The following is a 13,725-nucleotide window of genomic DNA, read 5'->3' as shown; positions in this document are numbered from 1 at the left end:
TCAGTCATTTGATTATATTTCGTTTTAAAAACAACCTTAGCTGATGGTGCGATTTTCAGTGCAGAAGAGTAGTGAAAGCTTCTTACCGACCTTAACTGTGACTGGCACCATGCAGAATATACTCAATACCCCATTGTTTGTGAGAAAGACAGTCTTATCTGGAGATCGTATCTCTGTGGCTAGACATGGGTGGGATTTGGCTCCTGAAATTCATTAACCGGATCATCAAAACGAGAATTTTTTTAATTCATAGCCATGAATTCAGAAGAAACAGCGTACAAAAACATGAATAATATAAAATATCTGGAAATAAAGTGCATCAAATGCTTTATTCACACAAGGATTACTTTTTTGTAGATATTATTGTTTTTTTACCCTTAACGTATTGTTGTTTAGTTAAAGTACACATGACACCAAATCCCCAATTTTTTAATTGGACATGTCGCAGTGTGGATTGAGGAAATTTGAGGAAGGAAATACATGGTAATAAGTAAATAGTACCTAAAAATGCAAAACTATATGTCGACAGACACAGAAGATTTTATTAGAATGTATTTTTCTCCTAATGTTTATTTAGTCTTTGGAAAACATGAAAGAAGATAATAAATGGATGAATGTGAAAATATGTATATAAAAGTAGTAAATTTAAAAAAAACATACTAAAATTTGGCGGAATTATGGCATGCAAGCTTAATGGCCCGCCGTTGCAAGGCTTGGCATTGGTGGGCATTCTAATTGAGCAAGGTGCTTGGCGCCGTGCTTTGACGATAAGCGCCAGGGAGCCACTAGGAAGTGCCCAAGAGCAGTATGTTTGGTGCACTGACAATACAAAATATGAGGAAATATAAGGAAAATGAATGTTTCCTGTAAAACAGTGAAAATACAAAAACTGTTTTAGCCAAAAATAAAGGGAAAATGGAAAGCAGCACAAATACAAGGAAAGGAAATAATATTAAAAGGACAAGAATGATACATCTGTTGCTTTAAATTTTTATCAGCATTTTGTATTGTTTTTCCACAAAAATGATGGAAATATATATATATAAATACAAAAAATACAACTTAAATTTGTACTTTTGCATACTACGATATAATATTCTCATTGGAAGAAATTCGAGTGTATACGTCATAAATATTTTTGTACTTTAGTTTCATAGTGCATAGATGATTAAAAAAAAAATCGATACCCTAAGATTTGACATTGGAATTTGTCAAGGCTGTGTTTCTATGTTAGGCTAACATTAGAAGGAGAGTAACGACAATCCTAGGCAAAGCTAAACAATAAACAGCCATACTATTATTGTTTATCCCTGTTTAAGAAGTTTGGGACTTCAAACTGCTTTCAGTATTAATTTAGTAAGGCAGTGATCCCTTGTTTATCCTGGGGGTAGCGTTTCAAGAAGAAACCTTGAAAGGCAACATTATTGAAGTAGAAACCTTTATTTTCTTATAATATTAAATACTCATTTATACACTGATATACCAAAGAACAAATCCTATTTACAAGCTCAAGCATTTCTCTAACAAAGAAAATAACTGTAAAAAAACGTTTCATTTTAATTTACTTAACAAATAACTCCTGTAACATCAAATGTTAGTAACAGGGGAGACTGAAGAATGCAGAACACAATGCACGATACAAATCCATGATGTAGCGAACCATGAAAAGTAAACGGAGTTATAGTGTGAAATTACTGTACTCAGACAAAATGCAGAACAAGCTTGGATATGATCATTGCACGTCTTATTATCAATAATGGGCCGTCAGGACCTGCAAGGCCTTCTCTACTGGCTTCAAAATTACTGAATCGTGATGTAATTATATTCTGTCCATGAATACTAATTAAATCATTCCAAATTTTTGAAAGCTTACTTTCATTGCTTTCTAGTTGTGTTGCATTTTAGTGTGTAGCATATAATCAATCACATTTCAGCCCTGACTTGTTGCCAGCCTCAGAAATCTGCATGGAGGCCTTCAGAATTAGATTTCTAGTCCTTGGAGCATAAAATTAGGGTTCAATAATGCCGTTGGTTTAGCAACTTTGGCCAATCAGATTTCAAGTTGGCGACACTTTCTCGATGGCATATGAAAATGTCAGCTAGGGGACAGTTGTGTACTAAAGTCTAAAATCTGTTATTCCACAAAATTATAATAGCATGTCTTCAATCAAGGAACCTCATATCTCTGAAAAACATACAACAAAATATTAATTTATATTTTGACTTTTCAGTGTATCAAAAAATAAACTATGAAATACAAGAGTTAACTTTACATTTCTTACGTAAAATAGGTTATCTCTGAAAAACACAGGAAACAAAATCTAAGATATTTACAGTTGTACAAAAACAGATAAAACGCAAAACTAAATGAATCATTTTTATACTCAACAACACACAAACCCTGGAAAAAAACATGCGTATTGACCAATCACAAGAGAAAGAAGCATCTCGAAGAGAACCGTCTTCTGATTTGTGGGGGGCCGGCTCCTGTCTTGTATTTCCAATATCCGGCTCATTCAGCAGGTTTTTTTGTGAACGACACATCCCAAAAGACCGTCACTGAAGGCCTAGTTGTGAAATGCACAGCCCACTACAGCTTAATATCACATGAACGATCCCCAAAAAACGTGACATTACAGCCTACAATTCTTCAAATAGTTCTGTTTTAGACCCATCTGTGCTTCATCTCCCAGGCCCTTCCTCTGATCCAGTCCTCAGTTTTGCTAACAGCCGAACGCTCTGCCCCGAGCACCAGGCAGAGTCGAGCTAATTTGAGGCGATTTCGCTCCAGGTAAACCCTAGTGTCCTTCTCCAGGCGGTCTAGTGCTCCCGGACGGCTCTCGTCCAGGGACACCTCTGCACTCAGCATGGGGTTGAAACGGAAGTAAACATCTGGCGGGAGCAGGTCGTCCAATAGTGTGTGGACACCTTCTGTGTCGGTGGCGCTGCAGATGAGGTTGCTTATTTTGGCCTTCAGGCTGGTAGAAGTTGCGGGGCCCCTCTTGGCATTATCATAGCGACCGGTACCCAGGGACAGGACGCACTGGAACGCGTGCTTTGGCCACAAGAGTCGGCTCTCGTGCACAGCTAAGGCGCAGGGGTTGTTCATGATAATGCCGCCGTCCTAGGGTTAAAGGTGATAAAATCCACGCTATGAGGACAGTTTGAGGGGCTATTTGAGAATTAAATCATACTTGTTCTCACATATATTATAATACCCTCACACATGCGCAACTACAGTATGTCACAAAGGTGAGTACACTCCTTACATTGCATAGATTTCATCGCTTTAACACAATGAAAGGAAGTCTGTCAACAAAGGCCATGGCTTACTGGAAAGATATCCTCCGGTCTGATTAGACAAAGAATAATTTATTTGCCTCAGATGGTGTGAAGCATGTGTGTCGGCAACCAGGTGAGGAATACAAAAATGATTGTGTCGTGCCTAAAGTCAAGCATGGTGCTGAGAATGTCATGGTTTGGGGCTGCAACTGGAATTGGGGAGTTGCATTTCAGTAAGGGAAACAAAAACTCAAGAATGTACTGTGACATACTGGCGCAGAGAATTATCCCCTCTCTCCAGAAACTGTGTTTAAGGGCATTATTTTTAACCCTAAATACACTTTTGATAAAATAGAAGATTTTTGAGGAATACTCAAGCGATAGTAGAGAAACACAAGATCTTGAATATCCTCCAGCTCAGTCATGTCATGGAAGAGTGGCTCTGGTGAAATCCATGGCCAGCAGGATTAAAGTGGTTCTGCAAAATCACGGTGGCCACACAAAATATTGAACTTCAGGAACTTTTACTTTAGGGTGTACTTACTTTTGTTCCCAGGGATTTAGCTACTAATGGCTATATTTTGAGTTTTTAAAGGGGAAAAATTTACTCTGCTATTTAAGCTTCACACAGACTACCTTTCATTGTGTCAAAGCAATGTTTCTTCAGTTTTGTTCAATTAAACATTATGAAGAAATCTCTGCAGAAATGTGAAGAGTGTACTTACTTTGTGACAAGCTGTATACTGTCATACAGACACAAGTCATACCCATGCACAAACACTACTAAATTGTCTCATACAACCACTGCTATACTCTCACACATAATATAATCTCATACATACACTACTATACCCTCTCACACCTCTATACTCTCTCTACATATTACTATACTCTCTCACACATATTAGTATACTCTCATACACACATTAATATGCTCTCTTGCACATATTACTATACATAAACACACTCATTAATATGCTGTCGCACACATACAAGGCTATTTTCTCACATATACTACCTCAATCGTGGGAGCAACTCCAGTTTGACATTGAACATATACACAAAGATCAGTGTACATCGCCTTGATTAACAAAAGTACCCAAAAAAAACAACACTGAGAGGTGAGGTGATCATTTGGTGTAAAACACAAAACAATGGTAATAGCAGTTTTAAGGCTGTGTGAAAAAGCGTAGTAGTGTGTGTCAAAGAGTATAATAGTGTGTATGAGAATCTATAGTAGTGCGTGTCTGTGAGAATATAGTACTGTTTGTGCATGGGTATGACTGCTTCTCTCTGAAAATATACATATAGTTGTGCATGTGTGGGGTTATGATGTTATCAGTGAAATGATGATGATTTATTTCTCAAATGGACTCTTATGGAAAATAGAGTCCGAAAATCAATTGCAGTCCAACGGAACAATGTTTTGAGTGGAAATTAATTTCCCCGCATGGCTCAAAATTTACATGAAGGTGTCTTAGTCATACAAAAAAAATGTAAAAGCTTAACAAGGGATGGTTATGAACAATATTTGTTGGAATAAATTTAATTCTATATTTGTATTTGTTTGATTTGGTTCAGGTCACTTCAAAAATATACACATATTAATGAAAAATCAATGTTTCCTAAATTTAAAGGTTAAAAAAAACAATTATTTTAAATTAAATAACCATATGTAGAGGGAGGGACAACCCAAAAATTAGGGTAAAATATTTTATTCAATCAAGTATTTAACAAATATTTTTAGTCCCAGAACTGAGTGGAAAGATTTTAAAGCTTTTTAAAGCGCAAAAGTCAGGTCTTTTGTAAATGTATGCAAACATTTTGATAGTCAGGTCTTTTGTAAATGTATGCAAGCATTTTGAAATCCTTGTGAACATTAATAATAAGAATAAAATAAGACAATAAAATATTAAGATTATATTTTCTTTTCTTTGTATTACAAGTACGATAACAAACGATTTCAAATTTCATGAATTGATAACAGATGATGAAAACGCCTGTTTCGTATAGATTGTTCTTAAATCAACCTTACAAATGAGTTCCAGCAATATATAATGACAGGAAGAACAAATAGTTCGGAATAAACAAGTATCAATTCCAAGCATGTCAGTACTTGTGATGGTGGCCAAAACAGGATAGACTTACAATCAGAGTCTAAAAATTAATGAAGAATATTCTATTTTACCTTATATTGTTGTACAGACTCTCTCCTACTTACGACCATTCGACTTACGGAAAATGGTAGATACGAACATTTTTTTTCGGGATGTTGAAAAATATCCGGACATTGCTGTAAGTTAGATTTTGTATCGTGTGCACATTTTTCTGAGTAAAGGACATTACTGTAGTGTTTCTTTTCGCCGCTACTGGCGTGTGGCGCTGTGAGAGGTCACCCAGCATCCACCCGAAAAAAACAAATCTGCATCCTCTTCTAAGTTTGTGTGTAAACATTCTATACTGTATCTCCAGCACGCTAAGAACTTTGACATGTTTATTGTTTGATATCTTGTGTATCCATTCAATAAAGTTGGTGTAAAGTGTAAAGAAAGGTGAGTCGTTTCATTTGAAATGAAAGTGGAATATGGAAGCTTGATGCTGTTGAGAGAATGGTTGGATCGCTTTTTTTCGGCCATTTTCTACTACGGGGGAAGTCGCCTAACTTTTGAAGCTCATCTTCCAAAAGTAAGTTAAACCTAACTTTATTTATCATTATAGAGCATGTTATTCTATGAAATGTTTATTTTTTGATACAAAACCGTCCAGGTTACTTATACAAGCCTTAAACATACTTATATCAACCTTAAACATGCAAAATATAGCACTGAAGCAACTTACGAACAAATTCAACTTACGATCGATCATCCAGCCTATCCCTTTCGTTAAGTAGGGCAGCGTCTGTATTTTATTACATTTCTAAAGTTCTGAGTCTGAGTCTTTGGGAAGGGTTTTTTGTTGTAAGGAAATTTTATGTATGAATGGTACGCTTTCCAAAAAGTGGATTGGTCCATACCTACAAAAAAAATTCTATGAACACAGATTAATATCAATTCACTGTAGTGCTTTTGTAACCTTTGTTGTTTGTTGCTGAACCTTTGGGATTTTTCTCAAAGTTTAGCCAACGTCTAAATATCCCCACCTGGTGGATGTCGCTTTGCAAGGTGAATTCCTGGAAGTACCCCGGGGCGGCCGATGATGCCCGCACGGCTTGCCACATGGGGTAGCCGGATGCTCGGGCATAGCGGCTCAGAGATCCCGGCTTGTGGTTGTAATTGCAGAAGATGAAGGCTTTGGGGCTGTTGCCCCAGTTGACCACTGCACTCACAGCTGAAACCTGAGCGCATCCAATAAATAAAAGCAGCATGTCTTTGAATCATATGCTGAGAGTTTTTTTCCTAACATGATTTCTCTTTGCCTCCTTTCAATCGTTGTCTTTCAGGTCCTATTTAAGTGACCGTGCTTGCGAGAGGGCGGGGTTTGTGTTTGATTGTCATCTGTCAATGATGTGCAATCAGGGAATGTTGGTTAAATATATTATATAAATATTAAACTGTCATATTTATCGAGCCTTAACGTTCTTTCTCGATTAACTTCACAATTTTGAAATTTCTTTTTGCCACATTGGTGTATTTTCCATTATATAATGAATATTAGCAACACAATTACTATATGTTACATATTACTGTGCTCAAAGCCTGTAGATGCAGAGTGAGGCATACAAGTTGCATGCCTCGTGGCAGGAGGCGATAGTGAGACCAAAAATTCTGATTTGGTGCAATTATTAGAATTAATGATACACAGTAAAACAATGAAGGTTTATTTTACACTCGAAAGATAAGGTCCATACTCACTGAGGTAGTGTTAAAAGTTGACTTTTTAAGTGTTAACACTACCAGGTGTGGCCAACCCGGTCATCGAGGGTCACGTGTTCAACATGTTTTGGAGTTTCTGTGGTCCAATACAGGTGATTCCCATCACCGGGAACATTATCAAGCTCCCACACAGCTTGCTAACAAGCAGAAAATTTGCAATTCTTGAGTTGGAGAAGAGAAACCTCCAAAACATGCAGGAGATGCGGCTCTCGAGGACTGGATTGGGCACCCCTGCACCACACTATTACTGAGTACATTTAAGTAAACAGTGTTGATTTAATACATATAGAGTAAGCTTTTAACATGACCTCAATTTGACATTAATTTAACACTGTTAAATTAACAGTCTTGAACTAACAGTTATAATGTAACCTTTAAACACTACCTCGGGGAACTTATGGTCTTTTCTTCAGAGTGTTAAATTGAGTACTTTTACTGTGTAGTATTAGCAGGTTAACAGCAAGTCAAGCCATCCAGTAAATGTTTTTCTTGTTACATGGATGTCTTTTCATGATGGAGGATAACTTATCTATTAATGTTTTTATTTAAATAAGGCAAAGCTCATTGACCTCATTTATGTGTAAGATAAGACGATAATACACATTTTTTTATGATACAGTTTATGGTTTACTTTCATCCTCTTCCAATTATACGATAACCAAGATGTACATTCACCTATTTGTAAATCTGAATGTTCCTCTCCAAACACAGACTTCGCCGCATGTCATTGCTTACAGCTGTATTTTAGTGCTGTGTAATTCAGATGTTTTATTTTTGTGTGTGTTTCTACCTTGGGACTTGACTCATCTCTGGCAGTTTTTATGAGTACTCGATCACCAAGCTTCTCTCTGAATATTATGGAATTGTGACGTTGGTTTTCAAATCACATTTCAATTTTTTATAAACTTCAGAGCCAGTTATTAGTTAGTACTGTACCTGAGTAGGGACTCCCACGTCTCCGTGTTATAGTAAGAGTGACTCCAACCCATTTTGACCGTGCCGACCAAGCGATTTTGCCGGAATACTTCAGAGCCAAAGCGCCGATACATGTCAGCGCACTCGTCCAGGGAAAAATGGGCCAGACCGAGCATGAAGGCCAACACGGCCCCTGAAATGGGACGCTTGGGAGTGAAATCCAGGACAAAATGTGCATCTGGGGGTTCATGGCTTGGTCACCTGTGCTGACGCCGCATACGTAGTCGAACAGCTGATGGATCTTTTTTCCCGTCTCTGCTTCCAAAAGCTTCAGCACCTGCAGGGGCACTACACCTCTGCAAGGACGAATGAGGAGAAGCGATTTGATACATCAGAAAGACAGGGAACACTTGCTAACTTTGGAGATGCCCACAGAGACATGTGCAACAGTTAGTGTCAGTCAGTTGTGTTATTTACATTGTTGGGAATAGCGCATTACAAAAGTAACAAAGTAAAAAAGTAATAAAGTTACAAAGTAACAAAGTTACAACATAAGACGTTCCTGGAACGCAAATACTTTTCTCTGTGACGAGTACGGTAACGCAATCATTGCTACAACATGGTGCGTTACACTGCCACTTATCAAAAACCGTTCACGGATTTCAACTTGAACAGTACCTGTTCCCCCCAGGTTCAGGACAGAATAATAAACCATTGGTCCTCCACCATCATACCGCTAACCATATCATTCAAGTGGAGTTGGCATGTTTATATCCCACTACAAAGTACAACTCAATACAGTGCATTGTCTTAAGCAGAGTGTAAGAATTTCTCTCTACTGATATTCTCCCTACCATATGTACTTGCTGAAATCAGGGGGTCAGCTTAAATGCACAAGTTTGGTGTTGTGACACAAGTCACCAAGAGCGAATGGTAGGCAGCACGTAAGGATGGGGCATGGCTCATACGAGAGAAACGAACCACCGGGAAGTCTATGGGACAAATGTAAGCATAGAATATGCAGTAAACGTGTTCTGAATTTTGGTGATTTTATTTGTAAAACTAGTTTTGCAAAACACCACATCTGAAAAAAAGAAACATGTTGGACAATACTCAGCAATAGAGGAGGAAATGTTTGAGTGGTTTGAAGCCCATAGACAAAAGGAATATGGAGTGTCTCAGCCAAGTGTTCTTTAGGCTTCACTACTTCCACAGTTTGGTCTAAACGTTTTATTTTCATTATTTTATTATGTGGCTATTTTAAGCAGTTTAAGGGGGCAGCTTCAATGAAAGTATATACAGTATTTGTATTTAGAAAGTTACTTTCAGAGTTTTGTGCTAATTTTAGGTGTCAGTAATCTGGCAGGTAACCGAATGAAGTAAAAAGTAACTAGTAACAGTACAATAATTACTCTTTTTCAATTAACGCACCCAACACTGTTTTTTTATAAACGGACGTGTTTTTTTCCCAACAAGTATTCTGAATCAAAGATATTTTTGTTTCAGTGAAATCATGTAAATAATGAATCATATTAAACAATAAGTAGTAACGAATATTGTAAATAGGAAAATAGTATGTTGTTTACCTTTTATCAAAATTACAGTATTGCTGAGTACCAAATTAATAAGATTACTTTTTTTTCTAGTCTGAGAAACCAGCACATAGGATTGCGATGGTTACCTTGTACCGCCGCCGTCAATGGAAAGTACCCGGATACCGCGACCTTTGACCGGGTCCACATAGCCGATGAGGGCCAATGCTTCTCTTATTGCCATCTGGAGAACTTGGTTGTCTCTATAGACTCGCCGCTGTCCCAGCAACGTCACGGCTGTTTTCTCCTGGGAAAATATATGAATGGATTAATGAATAAATGAATACATTATGATAATAAATATTGATTTTGAAATTAAAACCGAATTAACCGGAATATCCATTATATATGTATGCATGCATAAACAAACAAAATGTAAAGACATAAATGAAATGTAATCTTTTTTTAATCTTTAAATAAATTCTAAAATATATGTATGGACAATCAAAATCAATCAAAAGATATTTTGCTCTGAAAGTTTACTTAATTCTGCAGGCTCAATAGAATATTAAAACTTATTCAAATGGGGTTCTGAGTTCAGCTCGCTTCAGTCTAAGAAACATTAAAAGGTATTATTTAGTGCCTTCTAGTTGTAAAAACCTTCATGTATTCAAAAAATGATTTGAATAACTATCATATAGCTATCATTAATAAACTATTATAAAAACATGAATTTGCATGTTAATATGATTTGCAAATACTTGCAGGACAAGAAATTTGTACTTATCTTAAATAACATGAGGCTTGCCTAGATGGAGCTGACATGATTGTCCGCCGTTTTTGAAACCTTTGAAAGAGCTGGGCAAAAACATAAAAAGTGGTGTGGTTTGGTCACTTTGAGTCTTCATAGTTTGTATTCTTCCTTGTGCTTTGTAGCACTGGTTTTCAGTTGTAATACATAATACAGCGACATCATGAAGTTCTATATTACACAGTGTCCCTTTTAAAAGACCATTTGGAACTTTTTATTTGCGGCCTCCAGCTCTGGCCTGTATCATTGTTGCCTCAGTCAAAATAATTACGATGTGTGTTCATGCACGTGCATTTTTTGGAAGCGCACGGATAAAGTTTTTTACATCTTTTTAGGGGTTTGGGTTGGCGTTTGTCGAGTACTTGAAGCAGGTCTTTTATTACTTTTAACGTTTTCATGTTTCACTAAGAAATAAGCATAGGGATGAGCATGAAGTCACTTCACCATTATTTTAATTATCTTTTTGGTCCTCCCTATAAAATATATGTCACATTAAATAATAATACTTTCAAATACGAAAGAGACAACCAAGCTTTCATCAGAAGTAACTTTTCATCGCAGGTTTACTTCGATGAATTTCCGTGACACAAACCTGCCACATCAAAGCATTACGTGAAGGGCGAAGTCGCAAGTGTTCATTCAGCATCTCCACACATGAGGTCACAACTTCAGCAGATGAAGCCCGTCTCAGGTCTTCAACCATTCCATGGATTGCTTCCTCAGTTGGTTTGGTTGTAGAAAATTGCTAATAATGTGCAACAGTAAATGGATTATTAAAATTTTCAGATCATGTTTTGTTCACACCCCGAAAAACTTACCTTTCCATTGAACCCTCTTGGTGATGTCATTGCAGATAGTGTCTTGGACCCTGGGTTCAGATAAGAGCCCAGCAAGTCAGGGATGGCTGTCAAGGGGTGATGGAGGCAGTCCGTAAAGGAGATTGCCTTTTGTCGGTTGATCTCTTTCAGATTGCTTCCGGTGTCATGTAACCTGCTCTCAGCCTTAAAATAGTGATTAATGTGGCTTGACATCTGGGAATGGTTCTCTCCAAAGTTGGTTGTGTTCTGGCTGCTGTGAAAAAGGCCTTCTGTTTTGTGGCTGACGGGATCCTGATCCTTGACTGAGGTGAGTCGGGGAGAATCTGAGTTTGGTCTTGTCTGATCGTCTGTAACTTTAGCACCAAAATACCTATTTATGTGTCTGGCAAAATGATAGTAGCTGTCTTCCCAGCTTTTGGTGTGGCTGAGGTCAATACTTGATGATTTTAAGTCAACATCTTTCAAATACGTCATGTGAGGATTTTGTATTTTTCTCCTTTTCAATCTCCTGTTGCATATCTTTGTGATTTCTGCCTTTGCTGGCTCTTGCAATTTAGTAAAACCTACTGAGAAGACGGAGTTGATGTGTTTGGCAACGTAATTGTAGCTCTCGCCGAATCTTGTTGCCAAAGAGCTAACATGGAAGAGTTGCAGTCCAGAGTTTTCCTGGATGGGTGGTGCCACGTTTTTCTTTTTTTCTAGCATCATTGTGTCCTTGGTCTCAGATAAAGATCTGTGTGCAGTTGACTGCTCAGCTTGACAATATTTCGCATTTTGGGAAAAATCACACTGGGAATGATTTGAGACAGAAGAGTTACTGCATGGTTTTACTTTTGCAAAAACAGATTTGCATGCACAGCTCGGGAATCCAGGCACTGAAATTGATGAATACAAGTTGAAGAAAACGGGTATACGAGTCGAGTGTCTTCTCAGTAGGAAGAATAAGTACTCAGTTTTACAGTATGAGCGCCAATAACCATCCATAGGCTGCAATCTGATGCTGATGATACGGCCCATTGCCCACCTGGTTTGTGACCGTCTGATATCAGTCCAAGTTTAATTATTACGCTTACATTCTAAAGGTGACTCTGAGGAAGAGAAGATAACATTTGTTAGGTTTTTTTTCAACTCACAATAAAGTGATCAATCTAAATTCAAATCCCAAAGCAACCTGATTAGATCGCCATGCTTTAGAAATGTGCCATAATACACCGTACAAGCTTTATCTAGTACAGGGGTCTGCTGGGGCCTGCAGACCTGTTCTGGAAATAGCTCAGCAGGTTTAAGTCTAGTTAACCCTATGTCAAATAATTAACCTGGTAATAACATGGTAACAACATATTAATAACATGATAAGCTGATACTTTTGACATGCCTATCAAACTGGGTGCCATTTGCGGTCAGCTTCAAAACGATTGGACACCCCTGATTGAGTAGTTAGAATGGTACTTTTAATTTTCAACTACATTTCAAGTACTGCTTGCTAATTTGTCATGATAAAAATAGTTGAATTGGACTTATGTTTTAAAAATGACTCATTTACAACAACATTTCAAAACATAACGTGCTAATTAGTCTAAACATTAAATGAATAAAAAAAGAACTTCCCTGGACTTAAAAACTTTAACAATCGTGCAATACAGAGAATGTAGTTTATTTTGTGGTGACTTTAGTGTGGACAATCACATTTAAAAAAATAACATGGTAATTTGATAACTGCACTAAACTCACTTTAAAAATAAGAGGAACAAATAAGGTGTACGAGCTCTATCTAGCGGCGATATTGCAATATAACAATTTTAACAACCTAACCTGATTCTTTCCTCGAAATGTTATCATCGATCAAGTATTTATTTTGTAAATAAAATAAACTTGTTTTACTCAAATCATCTTTGTTTTTATTTCTACATGGGCTGTCTTGTAAGTAGGTGCTGTGTTGTGTTTCTAGGGTTTATTATCGCTTAATAAGAGGAATTTCGACCATTAATAAGGGGAGCATTTGGCTGAGGTTAACGTGTATGTAATAGAGTCCACCGTTACAATTCAGAGAAAATATTAGTATATCAAGTGTGTCACACTGAATGTTTTGGGGTATTTTAATCAATGTTTTTGTTTTTTATTTTTTTCCCCAAAATGTCAGGACCTTGTTTTTGAAGTGTAGTCTTATTTTCAAGGAGTCCACATAGAAAAAAACAATGTAACGCTAGTTATCTACTTTATGACTTTGGTTGTCACTTGCAGTGAAGGTCAATACACAACATGCTTGGATATGCGTTAATCTTGAGCGACATATGTTGAATATTTACCTGAAATGTCAAATCCGCTGCCCTTGTTAAATTTTTGGTTGTTGTTATGAATGAAAATGCACTCGACACTGTGTCCGTCGCGATATTCCATTGGTGTTTGAAAACATGACTCCTTTCTAGCAAAGCTTTGAGCCTATTGGACAAACTAATCTGTGGGCCTGTGGGAGGTGGTCTTCTGGACCAGTGTTC

General features: G+C 37.3%; 1 protein-coding gene across 1 annotated transcript; it reads right to left on the bottom strand.

Annotated features, from left to right (window-relative positions):
- Positions 1-1,421: 1,421 nt before the first annotated feature.
- LOC148369252 (calcium-independent phospholipase A2-gamma-like) lies at positions 1,422-13,664 on the bottom strand. The gene is made up of 9 exons (XM_088329916.1): positions 13,537-13,664; positions 11,231-12,318; positions 11,005-11,157; positions 9,751-9,908; positions 8,331-8,425; positions 8,091-8,262; positions 7,945-8,002; positions 6,422-6,616; positions 1,422-3,124 (listed from the first exon to the last, which is right to left on the bottom strand). Exons 2-9 carry the CDS (start codon positions 12,245-12,247, stop codon positions 2,666-2,668), a joined length of 2,307 nt encoding a protein of 768 aa, XP_088186042.1. The 5' UTR covers positions 12,248-12,318; positions 13,537-13,664; the 3' UTR covers positions 1,422-2,665.
- Positions 13,665-13,725: the final 61 nt, after the last annotated feature.

This window comes from Urocampus carinirostris, chromosome 3, assembly GCF_059441175.1.
Source record: "Urocampus carinirostris isolate Australia breed hairy pipefish chromosome 3, RoL_Ucar_1.0, whole genome shotgun sequence".
In the NCBI taxonomy this organism is placed as follows: domain Eukaryota; kingdom Metazoa; phylum Chordata; class Actinopteri; order Syngnathiformes; family Syngnathidae; genus Urocampus; species Urocampus carinirostris.
Note: the sequence above shows the minus strand (reverse complement) of the source record. Positions and strands in the feature narration are given on the sequence as shown.